We start from the raw sequence: 22,184 nt of genomic DNA, 5'->3' as shown, positions 1-22,184 counted from the left end.
TCAGTGGGATTAAAAAAACAACAATATACAAACTTTTATCACATGTATCAAGTGAAATGTACAAAACCCCTTTCACTTCACGCTTAAACAATAGGCAAAGTAATACTAGGCAACACATTGACCTGGTTCATACATATCGCTAACATATGGTTTATTTTACCCATGGGTTGTTGAATTCTGGACTGTCATGACATACGAACCCAGCCATGCTAACAAACCATGAACAACTCAGAAAAAGAACCCATGGTTTGTTGTTGGGTTGTATACTATGAGTTGTTTAAACAATGGGTTGTCGTTATATGTAAACCCAGAACTGTGTGTTGCTCACGGGTTCTTTCATTAGGCTACAGATGCTGCAGGAAGAGTGATAAAAACAAAACAAAAAAACCCAGCTGCTCTTTATGCCAGTACTACAGCACTGCAAAGGCATTTGGGATACAGGGAGGGAGGAAGCGAATTAAGAGGGAAGGAAACAACCCAGGGATTCAGAAAACAAACCATGATTTGTCTGATCATCTACCAGATGAACCCAATAAACCATGTGTTAGGGTTATGTGTGAACCAGGTCACTGCTTCTGACAGGAATGCTTTTATTTCAAAGACCAACTTAATCTCCTCCAACAAAATTTCACCTCCCTAAGGGAAAGGGGTTTCAACAAGGCCTCTCTTACTTATTATGGCAGACATAAGAGCTCACTTTGGAGAGAGGCTCCTCCTAAGTGAGCTAGGCCCAGATTGTAGGAAGTACTGGTATCCTTAGTAGGCCCTAAAAATAAATCACAGGGGAAAGGAAACAGGTTGTGCATGTCCATCCCTATTCCCATTAGGAGATGGGCTGCCACATTCTGAGCCAGTTGAGATTTCCAATCCATTTTCAAGGGTAGTTCCATTAATCAGTCCTTTAGCATTCAAGAATTCAGATGACCATCAATGTGTGGACTGATTGACAACATTGACTAAAAAAAGAAATCCTTCTTTACAGATGTAACCCGAACATACCTAGCATCCTTCCTATATAGACCCACTTCAGAACAAGACTACAATTATTTAAAAAAATATATAAGATCTTCCTCTATTTGGAGATTTTTGGAGATTTATTTTTCTTCCTGAGCCCCAAAATCGTAAATTTTGAATCTGAACACTCCGATTTTGTAAAATTGTTGTAGCTTTTGTGTTCTAAATTCTTACATTTTAAATATTTATTTATTTATTTACAATATTTATATACCACTCCATAACTAAAACAGAAGTTACTGCCAGCTGATGACCCTTATTTTAAAGTAAAGGTAACTGCTAAAGCTGAGTGAAACTAACCTTCAAAGTGAAATCTCTCTCTTTCTGTGTATTTTTTTTAAGGAGACCCAAACAGAATACACTAACCTCCACTGACGTGCACTTCATAAAGCGAGTATTTAGGGGATGATAGCATTCGCATATCTGGCCGGAATTTCTCCGCAAGTGTTTCTATCACGTCCTGAGTCGTGGCAGTGCTAGACACACGGATACACTTTGTTGCAAAATTTCCAGCTGCTTTGTCTTGAAAATAAAATCTCATAACTCCATGAAATTCCAGGTCCTGTAATCAAATAAAATAAAGTGAATAAAATTCTGGCCCCGATATGTTTTTTCATGTAGGCATTTATTTCTACACATTTATTAATGGTTTGTGTCTCCAACACAATGGGTTCTTTTCAAATATTCAGGTCACGTTGCCAGTGTTCAAATGATTGTATCTCAGCTTGATAAGCCAAGATTTTGACTAAACATGAGCCTTTTCGCTCTTCCCTCCACACAAGTGAAGAAGCTGGGAAAATCTTCCATCAACTCTGGTTTCCCATTTCATCCAAACTGGGTGAACAAGCCAGGATATGAATCCAATTTCAAACCATGACCTTATATCCTGGCTTATTCCAAACCCATTAACCATAGTTTCCAATTGGACAGAACAGGAAACTTAATGGAAAGCTTTCTGGCTTGTTCACTCCTGCCACAAAGGGAGGAGCGAAGAGGCTGTATGCGCACCTGCAAACCCATTCATATCTTGACTTGTCCAAACCAGCCCACTGCATTACACTAAACAGAGCAAGTCTATGACCTCAAGGGATTTTCTACAAAAGTAGTTTTTGCCCGTCTACCTAAATTTACTTTTCCCACAACTGGAAATAGCAAGTAACCCCTGTCCTTAAGCATATTAAACTGGAATATTTCAATTTAAAACTTATTTTATTTAATGTGGAACTAAACACAAGTATAATTTTAAAATACTCCAACTTTTGGAACTTGAGCACTGTTAGGTTTTAAACCTCAGTGTTTTTCATGGAGGACATATTAATATTTTTTTAGAATCAGTAATCATAGGTTTGCATTACACTGAGATAACAGTCACTGGACTGACAATGTTCTGGACTGACAGCCTGTGTTCAGACTATGATCCATGGCAGCCTTCCCCAACCTGGTGCCCCCCAGGTGTTTTGGACTTCAACTCCCATCAGCCCCTGGAGGGCAAGAGGTTGGAGGAGGCTGCCATAAGCTGGTCACTTGGAGTTGGTCACTTGGAGAATCACTTGGAGTTGGTCACTTGGAGAATCAGGTTGCTAGACTAGAAGGGCTTTTCATCTGATCCAGTAGGGCTCTTAGGTCTGCCTACCCAATCTAAAACCCTAGTTCCCAACATTCTATCCACATTCTAGCATGACCAACATGTAGAAACAGACAAATCTGTCAATTTCAGTTTCTCCACTTTCCAGTCTTTAAGTTCATTTTGTTCCATTTCTGCATTAGTTCGCATTTTTTTAAAACATCTGCAAGAAAATTCATACACATTTTTGTACATATTTTTGCCTAATATGCACATTTTAAAAGGACTTTTCTCTAGTATTTATATGTTATTTTTGTGCCCACTTTTCCTCCAATATACACATTTTAATACATTTTTTATTGGAAATTGCATCACAAAATTCAGAGAAATGTGAACTAGTGAAGGATAACTGCATTTCAGTTCATATATTGGTTCGGGTAGGTTCACATTAAAATGCAAACCAAATGAAGTTCTCCATCCCTCTGCAAAACTAGAAATCTAAGATGAGGCTGTGTAGATAGGAGCAGGCTTCATTTTTAATGACTTGGGGGCAAGGAATACGTTTAGCTATGTATATCCCCTTTCCTCCCATATAAATGAATGATAGCTGTTCACTTCTATGGTGGAAAGTGCTGCACTTATCAATGGACCATTTTGTGGTGAGATTTATCCCCCCCCGCCCCCCCCGACTCTGAGTGCTCAGTCTTCATTGACAGGGATTCCATTGCCAGGTGCAATATGAGTCTCTCTGCAGGGGTCCTCAAGAGTCCTTCAGTATACAAACCCTCTGTGCGTTCATGCGTGCGTGTATACACACAGTGCTTATCATAATGACAGCCACCACTTTATGATTGGCTCTGGTAGGTGAATCTCAAGGCTCTGGCCAAAACCCCCAAAATAGATCCCACAAACCAAAAGTCTTCCCATCTCTGATGTAAGCTACACTGAGCATCTCCATTTAGAGAGGAAATGGAGTTATAAATTCTATAATAAATGTTCAGCTTTTGGTATATCTTTTCTGTTATGGAATGTTCTTCGCTGTGAGTCCTGCCTGTCTTGATCTATTCTTGCTTTTTAGAAGGTAGATGATTACGAGGGCAGCCAGCCAGCAAGTTGTCCTACATGAACCGGGTGTAGTGGATTGTACAGAGAAAGCACACATGTGCTCAGTCTCCACAGAGCTGTTCTGGGGGCTGTGTGGGCCCACACTTCCATCCTTTCTTCTCTCCCCCCCACCCCCCAGATGTTAGAACTGATAGCTTGAACTCAGAGGAGAGAGAGAGAGAGAGAGAGCAAGTTGCCATTAGTGCTGCATTGTGGAAACAGCATAGTGTTAATGATTTCTCTTTCCTTCTTTACATCCTAGAAAAGAGAGGATATCACATGTGTTTGAAGTTGTATCTGTCCTACAAAAGTGTATGCCACATTTTTTAGTCTTTATTGTGGCCCCAAACTAACAGTGTTTCTTTATCTCCTTTTAATTATTTTCCATATTTAAATAATGTTGAAGAATGAAATCTGCCTATAATTAGTAACTGTAGTATATTCAGATGTGTCACTAAATAAAATATTTTTATCAATTATTATTTTACATTAGAATATATCATATGTAAGTCCTTAAATCTGACAGCTGGTGAAATGTATATATAGGTGTGCACTTGAAGTTTGCTCCCCCCTTCTGTTTTGGCTGGATGGGGGATATGGCAGGGGCACAGAGACTTTCCATTCCCCCTAATAGATGTGCATATGCAGATAGGTATGGGGAGTGGGGAGAATGGGGCTGTACTGAACCTAGGCAAATTTTCCATGTGCTGATACTATATCTACAGTGGATTGGATTGTGTCCCGAATCTTGACAGCATGCTGATCTTGTAACTTAACTTCTCCTAAATTAGTCTATCAAAAAGGTGTATACCTTTTATGTCATAATTGACTCTCCTTCCTTCAGTCCTCCTACAGTGTGTGAAAGAGGGAACCAGGGAAAAGAAGAGTCAAGTATTGTAATACTACTGGTTTATTCTCTTTTCCTTAGAAAAATTGGTGATTTTTCTTCCATTCAGCTTTGTCCCTAGCAAAATGGCAGAACAGCACAGACTTCCCTTCTATTCCCCCCTTTTTTTCTCTGAGGAAAAGAGCAAGGGACAAGTGAATAGGGTCCCTAGCTGGATGGAAGCCAAGTCTCTGTTGCTTTGACTTTTCCCCCACATAAGGGGGGGGCAGGGTTGGATGGATTATCCCTTCCCTTTCCCCCTTCTGTGGAGAAGAGTGGAAGGAATCAAAGAATGTTCACATATATGGTAGAATGAGAGGCCAATACTTGGATGTTGATACTAGTACAGAATATACGTGGGTTGCATCGGATATCAAGGCATGGATGTTTATACATTGCTGCTTTCTTCTTTGAACCATATGCAAGCAGGATTCCAGTCCTATCCCACTTGCTGCTAACATGCAGTTTAAAGGGGAAAGCAGCAATTTAGTCACTCATACAACTGTTATATCCAACATGATACATGTGCATTTTGTATTGGGATATTGGAACCAGAGTATTAGACACCATGTAAGGAGTGTTGCTTAGATGCTGACTAGGATGGCATGAGGAAAGATGTTTGCAGAATGCAGTGAAAAGAACAGATACTGTAACATTGCCAAATAGCAGCTTGACTTTTGTTCAAAATTTTGGCATTAGAAAGTTTAAGTCCAAAATATTATGGGGCATGCAGGCCTAGTCACACTTCTCTGTACTGCAGCCAAAGTGTATGTTTTGTGATGGCTTCATTCTTAAATTAGTGCATCTAGAACTGGAAGTACTTACTCTAATAGTTAATGCTAGCATTTAGATCAGGTTTCACTAGCCTGGCCCCCTCCAGATATTTTAAACTACAATTACCACTATCCCTAATAATTGGCTATGCTGGCTGGGGCTGATGGGAGTTGGAGTCCAAAGCATCTGGAGGGTATGAGGTTGCCTATCCCTGGCCCAGGGTATTGAAAGGTAGTAAGATACCCTCTTCCAGCCACTCAGATATTGATACTACAGATCTCTATATAAAACTTCAGAGCCCCGTGTATGTCTAACCTGTGCCATTCCTATCCCTGGGTTGCAAAAATTTATCACTCTTTTAAAAAGCATGTCATATATAATCTTCTTAAATATTCTTCCACTAACATGAATTCTTTTGTACAAAAGATAAAAATTCAGTTGTGTGTACTGCTACTGAGTATCTTGACATATGGGAGAAGTATCTAAATACCAGCATGAAATACTGTACCAAGTTCACTCATATCTAGATGCATTACCTTAAGAATGCAGGTATTGCAAAACATGCACCTTTACTAAATTAGACTACTTTGTGCGGTCAAGGCTCCTTTAAGAGATGGCTGGAAGGAACAACCAAAATATATTAGGAGTGAAGGGGGATAGCCAGCAACAGAGAGGGAACGAGTCAGCACAAGTGGGGAAGTTAAGATGGAAGTGCTTTTGTACTAAAGCACAATCAAGTGTGTGTTAGCATATGCCAATTGCCAGCATTGCTTCATAATACATATAACACATGGTACCAGAAACAGGGGTCAGATTCAGAGAGTGATTGTGAAGCTTGAAAGAACAGCTTAGGGTCCCAGACACAGTAGATTTTCTAACTGGAGATTTAACTAGCAATTTGACCTGTTCATGGAAGCCAGTGGAACTATGGGGAAGGTGGACAAGGGGAAGATAGCCTTTTAATTGGATCTTGAAGGGCCCCATGCTTTTGATTTAATACATTTTTACTAACTACAGAAGAAAAGTCTAAATATAATTAGGGTTAACACATTTGAGGAATGTTGTACACCAAGGAAAAATGAGACTTTTGAGAGAGAAATTTTTCAGACAAGAAAACAAAATGACGCAAACTCGTTTTAGAGTTTTGTTGCTGATTTGCAAAGGCTCAGCTGGACATGTACCTTTGGAGAACTTGCTGACTTGTTAATAAGGGATCAAATTGTCCTAGGTTTACATGATTGGTAGAAATCATTGGTGGAAATTGAGGATCTTATTCTGGCAAAGGCAATTGAATAATGTCAAGCTGCGGAATCACACACAAGTTAGAACATTTGTTGGAAGGAAAGAGGTATGCTGAGTCTATGGACAGGATTGTAGCTTGTAGCAGCCATAGCAGAGTGCAGAGGGGATCCTTCTGAAAGCCCAAGTTTGATTATATAGAACAGCAACATAAAGTCTGCAGAGAGTTTGGCTCAGTGCCTGCAGTTTAGGGCCTATGGAGAAATCTACCCCAGATTAGGGGCACAATCCTATGGGGATAGGTGGCTGCCTCCGAACTCGGGAGGCAATCGCCTATCCAATGCAGGGCAGGAGAAGCACGGAGGGCATTGTTCCCTCAGCGCTTCTCCTGCCCTGCATTTGCAGCTAGACCGCTGATTTTGGCTATCTAGCCGCAGGAAGGCAGAGCAGGGGAGGAGGCTGCCGGACAACACACAGGGTGTGTCGTACCGGCTTTATCACCTTCCCTGCCCCGGAATGCCCCCTGGAAGCTGTTCTGCACTCTTCTTCCAAGCGCAGAGCACAGGGCTGTTCCACACTGCCTGCAAGGCAGCATGGAATGGGGGGAAGGTCAATTCCCGGAAAACCACATATCCTATGGCTGTCTACCTGCTGACTAGTGGCCATAGGATTGCTCCCTAAATGCCCTAATCATGAAGCACTTTCCTAGGGTCTGCAAACAAAATCTAAGTAGTAAGAAAAGGTTGCAGAGTGGGCATGTATTGGTGCAAGAAGGCAGGTCTGCCTGTGCTGAAGAGTTCTACATTAATGCGTTATAGCATAATTACAATTAAATCTCCTCATAAACATATTAGACCTACATGTATAGCCTTACAAAAATAAATTAATGGCTCTGTCATACACACACACTGAATTATCTATCAATTAAACATTTATTTCAGTTTTTATCTCATGAAAATGATTCTATCCAACCTAACTACCAGATCTTGCTTCTTGAAAGTTCTGGACTTTCATTTTCTGTCTCTTGACTAATGTCACATGCAAAAAAATATTTATTTAAAATATTTCTTGGCTGCTTTTCAGGGCAGAAGCGCTCCCAAGGCGGCATATGATAATAAAACCCAAAATAAAAGCTGATACAATCTTCAAAAGCGATAAAAACAACAATAAAAACAGCAGTAAAACAACAGCAGCAAACATATCAGGGGAAGACCAAAATAGAATAGTACGTTTTCAGAGCCTTCTTAAAAGTCTGCAATGATGGAGCATGGTGGACCCCCAGTGGCAATTTATTCCAGAAGTGTGGGGCCAGTGCACAAAAGGCCCTCTCATGTGTGGACACCCACCTAACTGAGCGCATAAGAGAAGGCCTGAAACTGAAAAGAGAAAGGCTAGATAGGATTATTGTTATTCTGTGCTTATGTGGTGGTGGAATATGCCAAAGCAAGACAGAGGAATTAGTTAAGACAGAAAGACAATATAGCAGGGTGAATAAAAATTGTTGATGAAAACAAATAAGAAAAAAAATTAAATTAAATTTGATTTTTGATTTTTAAAAATGTAAATACTAAGTTAAAATAACTAGGTTATCATTAAATAATCTGGATACATGCATGTTGGCCACACAGTTAATCTCTAAATGGAAAATACCTCTACCAAATACAGTGAACCAGTTTGCATGATACAACACCCCATAGTGGGTTAATTTACCCTTGAGGAGATACAGTGCATGCTGGCCACCATTATGAATATGAAGTATGACCAGGGGTTGTCATGTTGTGTGAACCTGGCCAGTGGAGGTTATTTGAGGGCTTCGCATAACCCTACAATAGGTTGTGGATTATGTGAGGGTTATTTAACCCTCAAATAATCCCCGCCAGCTGGGTTTGGACAGCACAATTCCTGACAACTGCCACTGCATGTTCATAATGGTGGCAATGCACCACAGTTCCTCAAGAGTACGTTCATACATGGTGGGCTACCTTGTCCTGTGAACTGGCCTACTGAGTTAAAGGAGGGTTTTCTATGATAATGAAGAACCAATCTGATAATTTCTCAAATATGAATATTTACATTCTACCAAACATAGGCATTTAATTTTCACCTGAGGAAAATAAATTGTGGTAGTTTGCCCAGTAACTATCAAACCCTTCTTTGATCTATCAGTCATGGGCATTTCATTTTTTGTTGCCTTTTGTTTGTCTTCTTTCTAAAGCCCCATGTATAACCCCCCCCCCCGCCAAAATCTCTCTCCAAAGGGTTCAGGGGGCCCTCCTGAATAGTGGGGTCTTTGTTGTATTGGGTTGCAGTGGGAGGAGGGCATATCTGAAATCAGGCAGAGGATCTCATGCCAGTGAAACTCCCATTGGTGTGTAATACTTCTGCCGAATTCCTGGCAATTTCCCTCTCATACCATGCCCTCAGAGATGTTCTTCTAGCTCTTACGAAAAAAATTAAAAATGAACTGGTGGATAAATTGGAGGACTTAGAAATCATAGAAATAGTTGAAGTTACCCATGATGATAGATTGGTCTCTTCATCTGTGTCTAGACTCCTCAATTACTTAAATGCATATGTAAAGAGAGCATTTTCCAGTTCCCGCTAGGGATTAAATTTTGTGGGAATTGACGGGACAAAATATTTCATTACTTTATGTGGATTTTGACAGTTATGCAGTTTTAATATGACATTTGGGAGGTACTGTGTCTTGAGATTACCGTTTGGTGTTCCATAAAGCAATGCAGCAAATTTGGGTACAGAGGAGACAAAAGTACATATTGATGATATCCTCATTTGGGGTAAGACCCTGGAACAACAGAAACTGCAGATAGTACTAGAAAGGGTTTGAGCCGCAAGTCTAAAATTCCAACAAGCATAAATGCAAATTCTGAATTCAAGAGACAGCGTTCTTTGCAAGGAGTTCAAGTAGATCATCAAGAATACAGTTGATTTGAAACATGCCAGCACCAATAGACAAAGAGGGGGTTATGGGAATTATACATTTTGTGGGAAGACCTAGCCTAACTGAATGTACCACCCTTCCATGGTGAAAAAAATACACATTGGCCTCATCGAATACGGAACATAAATTGTCAAGAAATCACTTGGACAAGTACAGGAGACTATAAACTCATCCAGACTTATTTTCCTGATTTGTTAACTGACATCACGCCAGAGTTCCCTAACTTGGACATAACTGGGATCTCTGGCTTAACACAAGCTGAGATCTTCACGCCAAAGCCAGTGTGCAATGGGAGTGGCTGATGAGAGGACTGAGGGAGGTGCACAAGGTCATGGTGCTTGTCCATGGCTTCATAAACCATAGTTTATGAAGCAATGGATCAGTCTTCCCTAGGATTCCTGAACATTAGCCATGCTGGCTATGTGTTGAACTTCAATACTTTTCAGCCCCTGCCAGCACTGACAATGCTGGGAGTTGTCATCCAAACAATCTGGAGGACAACAGGCTGGGGAAGGCTGGCCTATGGCAAGCCCACAAACAGAACATGAGGGCAACATATTTCCCCGCAACTGATATTCAGAAGCATACTGCCTTTGATCCTGGAAGTAGCATGCTATATGAAGGCTATCGTCATGACCAGTAGCACTTGATAACCTTAACTTCCATTTGTCTAACCCTCTTTTAAAGACAGACAAGCAAACTGTGCATAATTATGATAGGCAGAATGGAGAAGGGTCCCTATATTGAAAAGAGTGTTCTTGGGGGCAGGTGGTGGTGGGGAATAAACTGCAACACATGTTTATCAGTACTTTACAGTCAGCTACAGTGTCACATATTGAAAACCTACTGAATCCATCCCCTGTCATTCATGACCCTATTATTTGAGATGAAGGTCATCCCAAACACTCAACTGTTTTCCGGTTGAGTATTCTAGAGACTCATACCCTACCACAGGTGTGATCTCTTGGGTCTCAGAGACAGACTGCCCCCCTCGCCCACTCCCGCAGGCCAGATGACGTCGGGAGGTGACCTCCTTCTAGGACGTCAGGGGCAGAGGAACCTGACATCATTGAGTTGCCAGCCAAAGCACCATCTAGAGCGCCTCTAGCCAGCACCTCAGTTAGGGAGCCAGCTTCGCTCCATGCGGGCTTTTCCCAGCTGGTGAAAGCTCAGGCAGAGTGATACTGGCTCCCAGATGGAGGCACCACCTGGAGGAACACTCCTCTAGCCAGCAGATTCCTCTTCTGCCTGGGGGAATCACAGGAATCTCTTTTATAGACACACTTCGTGATTTAGTTCTAGACAGGCTAACTTAACATTAAGAGAAACAATCAAACTTATCAGATTAGTTTTAGGTTAAAGCAACAGCAACCTCTGGAAAAAGAAAATGTAATGCAGCTGCTAACTGGTGCCAATCAAGCACCCCCATAAACCAAGCATATATTCAGTGCTCTAATTGTTATGAAAAATCCAGATACGTATGTGGTAAAGATCACAGGAATCTAATCTTATCCATCTTTGTTTTGCACACACTCCTGCCATCTGGTTTTATTTATTTATTTATTTACAATATTTATATACCACTCCTCATCAAAAGATTTCAGAGCGGTGAACAACATAATAAAACAATGGTTAAAAGAGTTTAAAAAGTTAAAACATTTTGAAAAAAAGACAAATCCCAACGAAGTGGAATTCAACAACCCATGGCTGGTCATGCAAGGAAGGCCTCTTGAAAGAACAATGTCTTCAGAAGGCGCCGGAAAGAACACAATGTTGGTGCCTGCCTGACCTCTAAAGGCAGGGAATTCCACAGGAAGGAGGCCACCACACTGAAGGCTCTTCTCCTGGTGGACTCCAACTGGGCCATAGGTCCATGCGGAACCACCAGGAACATGCCCTCTGATGACCTCAGTGACCGGGCAGCTTGGTAGGGAAGGAGACGCTCTCTCAGGTATCCTGGTCCCAAGTTATTTAGGGCTTTGTACACTAGTACTAATACCTTAAACCTGGCCTGGTAGCAAATAGGCAGCCAGTGCAGTTCCCTCAGCAAAGGAGTTACATGCTGAAAAGGGGCAGCTCCCGACAACAGCTGAGCTGCTGCATTCTGCACTAGCTCCACCTTCCGGACCAGCCTCAAGGGCAGCCCCACATAGAGCGCATTGCAGTAATCCAGTCTTGAGGTTACTAATGCCTGTACCACCGTGGTCAATCTATCCTTGCCCAGGAGAGGCCGTAGCTGGCGAACCAGCCGAAGCTGGTAAAAGGCACTCCGAGCTGCCGCGACCACTTGGGCCTCCAGTGACAGTGATGGATCTAGGAGTACCCCCAGACTACGAACTTGATCTTTCAGAGGGAGTGCAACCCCATCCAGAACAGGCAATGAGCCTATCTCCTGGAACCGGGAACCACTCACCCACAGGGCTTCCATCTTGCCAGGATTCAGCTTCAGTTTTTTGGCCCTCATCCAGGCCATCACTGAATCTAGGCACTGATTCAGGACTTGCACAGCCTCAACTGATTCAGATGTCACAGAGAGATAGAGCTGCGTGTCATCAGCATAATGATGGCATTTAGCTCCAAATCCCCTCCCAGTGGCTTCATATAGATGTTAAACAACATTGGGGACAGGATGGTACCTTGCGGCACCCCATAGCTCAGTTGCCAAGGGGCTGAGGAATAGTCACCCAATGTTACTCTCTGAAATCGGCCCCGTAGGTAGGACTGGAACCACTGAAGCACAATGCCTCCAATACCCATCCCACGGAGTCGATCCAGGAGGATATCATGGTCTTATGTTCTTCTTATGTTATTGTTGCCCACCCTAGGTGAGAGACAGGGGATAGAGGCTTCATATCCCACAACTACTTCTCTGCCCAGGGTGGGAGCCTGTGGTAGCTTGAAGTGGAGCTTACCCTGGGTGAGAGCCAGGGGGTGCGGGGGAGAAATGCTTTGCCTCCTTCCAGGTGAGATAGAATGAGCATGAACCAATGGAAGACGGTTACATGGCCAGGAAACAGCACTTTACTTGTTCTCTGCTTTATTGGTTGGGTAACAAGCCTGTTGTCCTAACTGACCAGTGGCTGGTTACAACCACAATTACAAACTATGACTGTATTAGTTTGGTTGGGAGTGATTATTGGATGAGTGGAGTGTATGAGTTGACTGGTTGATTGTATATTTGAATGGTGGGTGGCTGTGGGGAGTGTGTGGGTATTTTATGGCAGTAAGGATGTGCCTAGGAGACTCTAATGTGATGACCCATGGAGGAGGCACCACTATTCTAGTGACTTGGGGAAGAAGGAGATACGGTAGGGGGAGGGGGTTGGGACATCAAAGTAGAATGGGCCACAGGTGTTTATACACTGTTCCACTTCTACCCCCCTCCTCTAGCTCTCATGTAGCTGGTAGCTCTTCCACTGTGCCCTCCTGTCTTGCGGGGCTGCTATTTAATGGCAGATCGGTCTGCAATAAGACCGCACTCATTCACGATTTAATTGTGGATGAGAGGGCCGACCTGGCGTGTATCACTGAGACTTGGGTGGGTGAGCTGGGTGGAGTCAACCTGACTCAGCTCTGCCCGCCTGGGTACTCAGTGCAGCACCAACATACGTTGAAGGGCCGGGGGAGGGGGGAGTTGCTGTGGTTCATAGAACTTCCATCTCTATCACCAGGAGACCACTCCACCTTGGAGCAGGCCTCGAGGGGCTGCACCTGGTGTTGGGCCATAGAGACAGATTGGGGATGCTGCTGGTGTACCGCCCACCCTGCTGCCCAGTATCCTCCCTGACTGAGCTGGCGGAGGCAGTTGCAAGTGTGGTGTTGGAGGAACCCAGGACGGTGGTTCTGGGTGACTTCAACTTCCATGCTGAGGCTGTCTCTGGAGATCCAGCTCAGGACTTCATGGCCTCCATGACAACCATGGGGCTGTCTCAGTATGTCATTGGCCCAACACATGAAGCAGGGCACACCCTTGATTTGGTTTTTGCTCCAAGTTGTGAGATGGGTAATCTGAAGATTGGGGGGCTCCAAGTAACCCCATTGTTATGGTCAGACTATTTCCTGGTAAGATTTGAACTTATGGCATTACTCTCCTCCTGCGGGGGTGGGGAGCCTATTCGGATGGTCCGCCCTAGGAGAATGATGGAATCCAATGGATTTCTGAATGCTCTTGGGGATTTTCCAGTGGAGAGAGCTGGTGATCCAGCCGAGGCCCTAGCCTCACTGTGGAACAGTGAGATGCGGAGGGCCACCAACATGATCGCACCTGAGTGCCCTCTCCAGCACTGTGGAGCCCGTTCTGCTCCTTGGTATACTGGGGACTACGGTCAATGAAACAGACTGGACGTTGGCTGGAGCGCAAATGGCGCAAGACTCAAAGTGAAGACGACTGAGCATGCTCTAGAGTGCATAATCGTGCCTATTGCTTGGCAGCACTGGCAGCAAAGAAGGTTGATTTTGCTGCCTCCATTGCGTCCTCAAGCAGCCATTCAGCCGAGCTCTTCCAGGAAAAGAGGAAGAAAAAGCTTAATAATATGACAATGTCGCAAAGAGAACGTTATTTAAAAATAACTCCAAACAAGGTTCTCATTTGGGATTAGCAATCCCAGGATCCTTATTGACTGTAAATGGTTTAGAGCAGGTGAAAGGGGAACAGTCTCAAACTGATATAAAGGAACAGGTCCATCAGGTGGCTGCGGCAGGAGGAGGCAATGGACAAGTTCTTCAATTAACAAACCTCAGGATCCACTGTATTATAAACATGTAAATAACAGACCAAATTATGAATAGTTAAGAATGTCAATGGTGCATTAAAGATATAGGGCATTATTCAGTTTCTTACACTAGCACTACATCAAATTGTGTAAGCACAGTGGCCCCATTGGATGCTGTCCATGGAAACTCCAAATAATCTGAAATAATGAAGCAAACCGAGATAGATTATAAAGGGCATGAGATTGGGAAGCTCAGCATACTCTGCTGTCCTGAATTGAGTATCAAGGAAGAGGACTGTGATCAGCCACTTCCAAAGGAGACTTGTATTTTACTCTTTCTGGTATGTGCCAAAGATGCTGCAGAAACCCAGAAGCTGAAACCCTCTGAAAGACATAACATAAGCTCCTTGCAAGGAGATGGGGCTAACAAGCAAGACATGAGCCTTATAAGTACCAAGCCATGCTATTCAATCTACTTACAGGATCGCCTGTCTTATTATGAATGTGCCCAGTTGTTAAGATCTGCAGAAGGGACCCATTAACACTATTAGCCGCAGAGGCCCATTTGTCAGGCACATGAGAAAGGGCTTTCTCCTGTGCTGCTCCCAAACTGTAGAATGTGCTCCTTCAGGTACTATGACTGTCCCCACTCTCTTGGCTGTTAGAAAGGCTGTGAAGACACATCTTTTAAGTTTAGCCTTTTTAAATGATGTAGTTTTAATGTTTTAAGTTTTAATTTTCTTTTTATGATGTTACAATTTTACAATTTTACTGTTTTACTTTTTTGTTCACTGATATGATGGCTGTGGTTTCTTCTGGGCTGGTTAGTGCTTTCCTAGATTAAACAGGGAAGGGGGGGGAAATAAAGCACAAAAACAAAAGAGGAACATAAGAAGAGTTGTGATGACTCAGACCAAAGGCCTATCTAGTTTAGCATTCTGTTCCCATCATGGCCAACTAGATGCCTATGGGAAACCCACAAGCAGGACATGAATGCAACATCCTCCCATTCATGTTCTCCTACTCGTGTTCCCCCTTCTACTCTGACCCAACTCCCCCTTCTACTCCACCCCACCCTGCCTCTGATATCAGAGATTTCAACTTGTAGCCCTGATAGCCTTATCCTCTATGAATTTGTCTACCCCCCCCCCTTTAAAACCATCCAAGTTGGTGGTCATCACTACATCCTGTGGTAGCAAATGCCATAGTTTAACTATGTGCTGTGGAAAGAAGTGCATCCTTTATCTGTCCTGTATCTCTCACAGTTCAGATTCATTGGATGACCCCAAATTCTAGTATTATGAGAGAGGGAGAACATCTCTCTATCCACTCTCTCCACACCATGCATTATTTTATGCAATTCTATCATGATCTCCCTCTTTACTTGCCTGCGGTATACAGAAGTATCTTACCTATTTTAAAGTACCATTAACTGAGACCTGGGTTTGTACACAAAGAAGAACTCACACATCCCAGCAAGGCAGTTGCCTGAACCTCAGCAGCAACGGCGGCAATGCAAGCAACTGATCTGAAAGGAGAAGATGGATACTCCTCCTGAGCTTCGTAGATCCAGCAAGCAAGCAAGCAAGCAAGCAGGCAAGCAAACAAACAAGATGGGAGAAGGAGAACAGCCACTTGAGAGTGATTGGTGAGTGAGTGCATACTCTAAAGAAAGCTTCAAGCAACTCTGTCGATTAGCCTTCCCCTAGTTTTCCATTCCCCTGCTCCAAACAAGTTAGTCAGCATTCAGTGCCTACTAAGCATACTCAGTCCTCACTGAGCTGTTTTGTGGGGTCTCCCCTTAGTTATTTTTTCCCTGAAGTTTTTTGTACTCCTACAAATGGTATGGTTCCTCCAAACCTGGTGATACTTCCCACTTGTACATGGATGGTGTTATTTTGGCTGCATAAGGACAGGCAATCAGACAATGAGTTTGCTATTAGTTATATACAAGATGATACTTATCAAACCTTTTAATTCAAAGTCAACTTCTACTGTACTTCAACTGTTTGTTGTGCAAGCTCCATCTAATGCACACACTTCTTCTACATTTAGATCTGTATTAAGTAAGGCACTCTGAAGACATTTAAATTGAAGGGTGGCATATAGAGAAGCAACATTTCCTGAAAATTTGAAGCCATGGGGGTGGGGAGGGAGCATAGTTTTTTTCCAGGGGGAAAAAATTGAGACTTTGGGGAAAATTTAAGTATATGCAGTAGTTACTTCCTTATCAAACCTGAACATACGTTACTGCTTTAATAACATAAAATGTATCATTTATAACTTAGCTGGCATATAAAATTGTACTGTTCTGCATATTCATGAAATTTACAGAGCAATCATATTCATTTTACTCAGAAAACAGACCCATTATGTTTAGTAAAGCTACTCCCAAACAAGTGTGCATAGGATTGCAGCCCCAAAAGTATAAATTGCCTTAGGGCAAAATCCAATCAAGTAGCTCCATTGATGGAAACTGGGAGAAAGGTAATTCCCCTTCCCCCTGTATGCCCTCAAGATCTGCTATGGAGGACTGGCGGGCCCTCCAGACCACATTTTCAGGTGGTGTAGGGGATTGCAAGTGGGGAACAGATGACATCAGATTCCACCCTTAGTTTTGTACATGCAAAATTGCAACTACGCCCAATACTAGAGGGACTAGAGAACTACTGCACCATATGCCACCTAAGCACATGTATCTTCGGTTTTACCATTTGAGAAGCAGGAAAAAGAATCGAAACCTCAAAATGTATGGTAAACAAATGAAAGCATAGTATTTGGGCAGAAATGTACTGTATGCTCCTCTCATAAATATGGCAGCACACTCTAGGTGCAGAAACACATATTGGATATGAGTGTTGCATATGTCTATATAGAAAGGAACGATTCTCTAATACAGTAGATGGTCTTTCCTTAAAATCTTCATACTACACATTTTTAGTGAGTAAACCCTCATCTTAAAAAGAATTTCATTCATTTCAAAAAAGAAAATATTTCAGGAGTTTTTTTTTTTCAGAGCTCCCACATATCTTCATTTTTTCTGTTGGAAAAATTCAAATAAGGCCTTCTGAAAATAGACATGGGTTGTTGTTTTTTTCACACTTTTCTGTTTTTTTCCAGGCCATTCACATCTCTAGTGGCATAGACATTTTAAACAAAGAAATAAAACTTATAAGCAAGCAGAACAAAAAGTGAGCAAGGGTACAAGCAGATTCAAATAAGCAAACTGTGTAAAATGTCATTACTGAAGGTGTACAAGCCAACAATACTTCTAATAATTTGTACTGATATTTTTAGCCTATGTTCTAATGAATCAAAAACAGAATATCTTGAGCAAGGACTCTTTCTCATGCCTATGGCTAGCACAATGGCATTCACCTCCCTGATTAATACCACCATATCCCACTCATGAAAAGTGCCTCAACACAACTTTCTGTCATCAATCCTTTCTCTCTCAGCCCACAAGATTCAGGAGGATCTCCCTTCCCAACCCACAGGAGAGGCTTGTCCGGGGTTGAAAAGTCACCTTTCACCAATCCCCTTCTACCAGGTCTTCTCTAGATCCATACCACAGTATATTCATACTGCCCTATGAATATAAAACAAACAAAAATAATTCACAGAAATATTTACAGCACTTTGCATGCCCTGTGAATCACAGGACAGTTTGACTGGCGAGTTTGATCAGCTACACGCTCAGAAACAAATGCTGTTACTTGTCTTAGGTGAGCCAGTGTCAAGTTGCAATGCTTCCTTAAATAAAATGCATGAACAGCATCCTATTGTACCACATTCCACACACAGAAATATCATGACGGAGCAAGAGCTATACAGGTCATCTTAAATATATTTCATCCATTCTAACACTATACAGTTCGAGAATTTCAACCTCATTTTCAGATTACTAGGTCAGGGTAATCTGACTGAAAACCAATGGCCAAGTCTGCCCTGCATACTAAACTGAAAAAAGAAAAATCTAAATTGCTTTCTCCTTAGCTGCTGCTTCTTAACAGGCAACCATGCAAATCTCCCTTACAAATGTTTTCACTTTAGATCAGAAGGCCAGTAGCAATAGCATCCTTTTGCTTTCTTTCCCTAACCTTGAACTAAAACCTATGATTCAAGAATACATTTCCATTTCTGTGAAGCACCAGCATAGCAATCTGCTGAATATAATAGGTTCTTCAGCCATTATTTAAGTAAGGTAGTATACAAAGGCAAGCCACATCACCACCCCAGGATGCTCATAGGGATCATGAAAGATTTCTTACTGCTGTCAAATTAACAAATCTAAGATTACATCTTAACTGACAATGCTCTATTTTGCTTTAATGATGGTATGCCCTACAAATTCAAAAAACAGAGTACTGCACACAGGTGGTGCCCTATTCAGATGTTTCTGCAACACATACACGTAAATGAACTTTCGTTCAAAGTTAATTATCTCTAGGTATGGACAGTATTTTGACGGGAAATTGGTTTGCATGGGTTCCCAGGAACTCTAAACTAATTATAATTGTAAAAAATACAAATGTAACAAAAAAAAAAAGTAGAATTTCAGATTTGTTCATACAATAAAGGGATTAGTTCAAAGATGACATAAAGCCAAGAATTTTCACAAGACCATTCCTACTCTTGTCAATGAAACCAGAATAACTGTTACTCTTTGGCTGTACTACAACTACGAGTATGAATTACAAGTATCAGGGATACACAAAACCTTATCTACAATTTCTGTAGGTATTCCTGCCTCACAAAAAAGCTGCATTGTATGGTTGGGGCATCTCTCTTCAAATGCAATTTTAACCAAGGATAGAATTTTCTAAATAATTATGTCACATGTTAAGGGCTTTAAAAAAAAAAAAAAGTAAATCCACAAAAACCTATGATTCTTTTTTGAAGGGTTGGGACTGGACTTTCTAAAACATTGGGTCAAAAGTCAAATATTATCAAATGAATGGTCAACTATTTAAAGAATTAATTTAGAAGAAATCACAGAAAGAATTATAGTAATCACAAAAATATTGTCCCCTAGGATGGTAGCATACCTAGTTCATCCCAGAAGCTTTTCAGGCATACTGCCATTATAATATCACATAGATGGATGCCCATCTTCACCAGCAAATATTTATTTTATTTATTTAAGCTGCTTCTATACCGCCTGACAGCTCAGGATCTCCAAACAGTTTATATTGGAACAGTTGATAAACTGTACTGTTTTTATACAATACAGTATAAAAACCAATATTAAAACAGAATAAAACAATACCTTTAAAACATTACAAAAGCAATAAAATAGAGCAGTGTCATGTTCGATTACAAGTCAGAGAAAGCCTGAGCGAACGAAAGCATTTTCAAGAGGCATTTGAAGCTCACCACAGTTTCCACCTCTCAATACAATGGATTTGGTGGTAGCCCAAACACCTAGACAGCCCACCATTAAGGCATGCTTGTGTGTTTGCTTGATGCTCTCCTGAACACTTTGTCATTCTTCAGAAATGCCCACAGGTATGACATATGACCAGTTGAGAAGCCAGGAATGTGGTTTAATTGGGAGAGGAGAGGGCAAAGGCTCTGGGGAGAATTACACGGCAAGGAGTACCTGCTCCCAAATGAAGTGTACCTGACCCTTCAGCAGTACTGGACCCTTACTTCTGCCATATATCATGGGGTCATCAAATTCAGTAAGAAGCTGGACTACAGATGCAAGGGTGTTCTAGACTTAAGTGTAACATCTGGCCACTGTCAAGCAATAAGCTGTCAACTAATAATATCTGACTAATCAAAGTGATTAATCAATTACTACACCAACTCTTGGGGGAGATGGGGATGACAGTTATGGATGCTCATTACATCCATAAAGAATATTTTTAATGGCTTGCCTTCTAATCCAGCAATAAATGGAACAAGACAATTGTTATGACAAAACCTCCTGTGAAAAGTTTCAATTACCTTTTTACTTAGAATACATCCAGCTGGAATTTTTATTTATACTGGCAATGAGGTAGCAATGAATTTAAGAGTAGCAATCATTCAACTTTCAATCTCAAAAAAGGGAGGGACACGCAAAATCGCTTCATTTACTTTGACACCACTCATTTCTAGAAAAAAGTTATGTTATTATTAGGTGTAAAATACTTGCTTTAAGGCAAAAGGCATCGTGCCAAAAATACAAAAAATACCAGCATATTGTAGCTTAAAGCCCTTACCGCCAGTAATGAAACCTTAGGAGAAGCATTTCAACCTTTTAAAACTGGGAACAATTGCGTAAAAGCTGTGAAACCACCAAAAGATAAATGGTTAGGGGGGAGGAGGTGTGGCCATCTGGGGACCTCCAGGCCTCAGTCTCCACACCTTTCCTCTAGGTATATAACATCTCAGCACACCAGTCTCTCAGTTATTATTTCATCACTCAGCTTCCTACCCCACCTTCAGTTACACTGGCCAGACAAGAAACTATTTTAAACAACACCTGTGTGGGTCATATGAGTCATCTCTTTATTGCCCTTGCTTAACACAATCCAAACAGCTGCTCACATTTAGAACATCCAGATAGAGTAACTGGAGCTATGTTCTCTTCAGATTGGTGTCTTTGGTAGCTGCGCTATGGAGGGGAATTTGTTAGGCTAATTACCCCTGCAAAACAAGAATTCAAACTTTGAAATTGAGTCAGATCATCAGAAAGCTATTCAAGATAAGATTTCTACCTGAGACATTTTTCTTCCTTTGTAAAAAATTAACAACAATATTAAGATAGCTGCTATGATGCCTTTGTCACAAAATATGCATACATAAGAATATTGGCCTGGAGTAAGGGGAATATAAGAAATAAGGCTGTTTTCTGTCTTGATTGGAGATGGTGTGGAAATGTTCACAAGGGAAGGATTTCAAAATAGAGAGGGGTAGAGAAAATGAAGTATAGAGCAGAGAAACAGTGGGTATGATCCAGTCAAATTTAAATACTTTTATAACACAATCCTATAGCTTGGATCCTAACTAGGCATCTGTGAACAGAAGGAACCCTTCTGTTCAGAAATGGGACTGAGGTCCAGAGGAGATCCTCCTAGGAGAAGAGGGGAATGGTAATTTTTGAAAATTCCTCCCTTTCTCTTCAGCCCCCCTACTGTTCCAGAGGGTCCCCTAGTCCTCCAGAGAAGATTTTCATGAGCACAAGAGGCTGCAGGGGGAAGTTGCTTCCCTCCCTTTTGCTGGCAGAAGCATCTGTGTGTGGAACTCCTTGACCAAACTCAAGATCCTGACCTATATGTTTACTCAAAAATAACACTGAGATAACTATGAATCATATAGCAGCCATAAAGCCGCACTTAATTTAAATGGAAGAAATCAATGTTTCTTGTTTAGATGTGCCTGAACATGTGCAATTGAGCTGTAGTAAGCCTACTGAGTTTCTTACTAATTTTATATATAGTTAGGGACATGGGATTTCCAGGACATTTTGAAGCAGAAAACTTTCCAGTGCGCTAAGATGATTGGGATGACTGAACAACAACGACTTACATTTAGTAAACAAATGGTAAATTGTGTTTTTTCCAATAGGCAAATGTATTTGAACTGAAATATTTATGGAATATCCAATATTGTGCAAACAGAAGGCAAGCTCGGATCTTTCCCTTTGTCTCCTCTCCCCTGTAGTGCCTGAAAAGCTACTCCAGTTGCTGGGGAATATGGGCAGGAGAGTGCTGTTGCACTCAGGTCCTGCTTGTGGTTTCCCATGGGCAGCTGGTTGGCCACTGTTTGAACAGAATGCTGGATTAGATGGACCCTTGGTCTGATCCACCACAGCTCTTATGTCAGTCGAGGGTGGGGGGGGGGGAATCTACCAAACATTGTGGGCTTTTCTTATAGGGCTGCAATGGGAGGAGGGAAATCACTGAAATTGGGAACCTTATGCATCCCCATTAGACTCAG

General features: G+C 41.8%; 1 protein-coding gene across 18 annotated transcripts in view; it reads right to left on the bottom strand.

Annotated features, from left to right (window-relative positions):
• AFDN (afadin, adherens junction formation factor) overlaps positions 1-22,184 on the bottom strand; it is a 151,366-nt gene that overhangs the window by 110,251 nt on the left and 18,931 nt on the right. For all 18 annotated transcript variants that reach the window (XM_084828010.1, XM_084828013.1, XM_084828015.1 and 15 more), the window contains exon 2: positions 1,381-1,576. In XM_084828010.1, the coding sequence (XP_084684136.1) occupies positions 1,381-1,576 (196 nt within the window). The remainder of the gene's footprint in view (positions 1-1,380; positions 1,577-22,184) is intronic.

This window comes from Heloderma suspectum, chromosome 1 (assembly GCF_057233095.1).
Source record: "Heloderma suspectum isolate Gila_16-S chromosome 1, 16-S_ref, whole genome shotgun sequence".
Taxonomy (NCBI): Eukaryota; Metazoa; Chordata; class Lepidosauria; order Squamata; family Helodermatidae; genus Heloderma; species Heloderma suspectum.
This window is presented reverse-complemented; position numbering and strand designations above follow the sequence as displayed.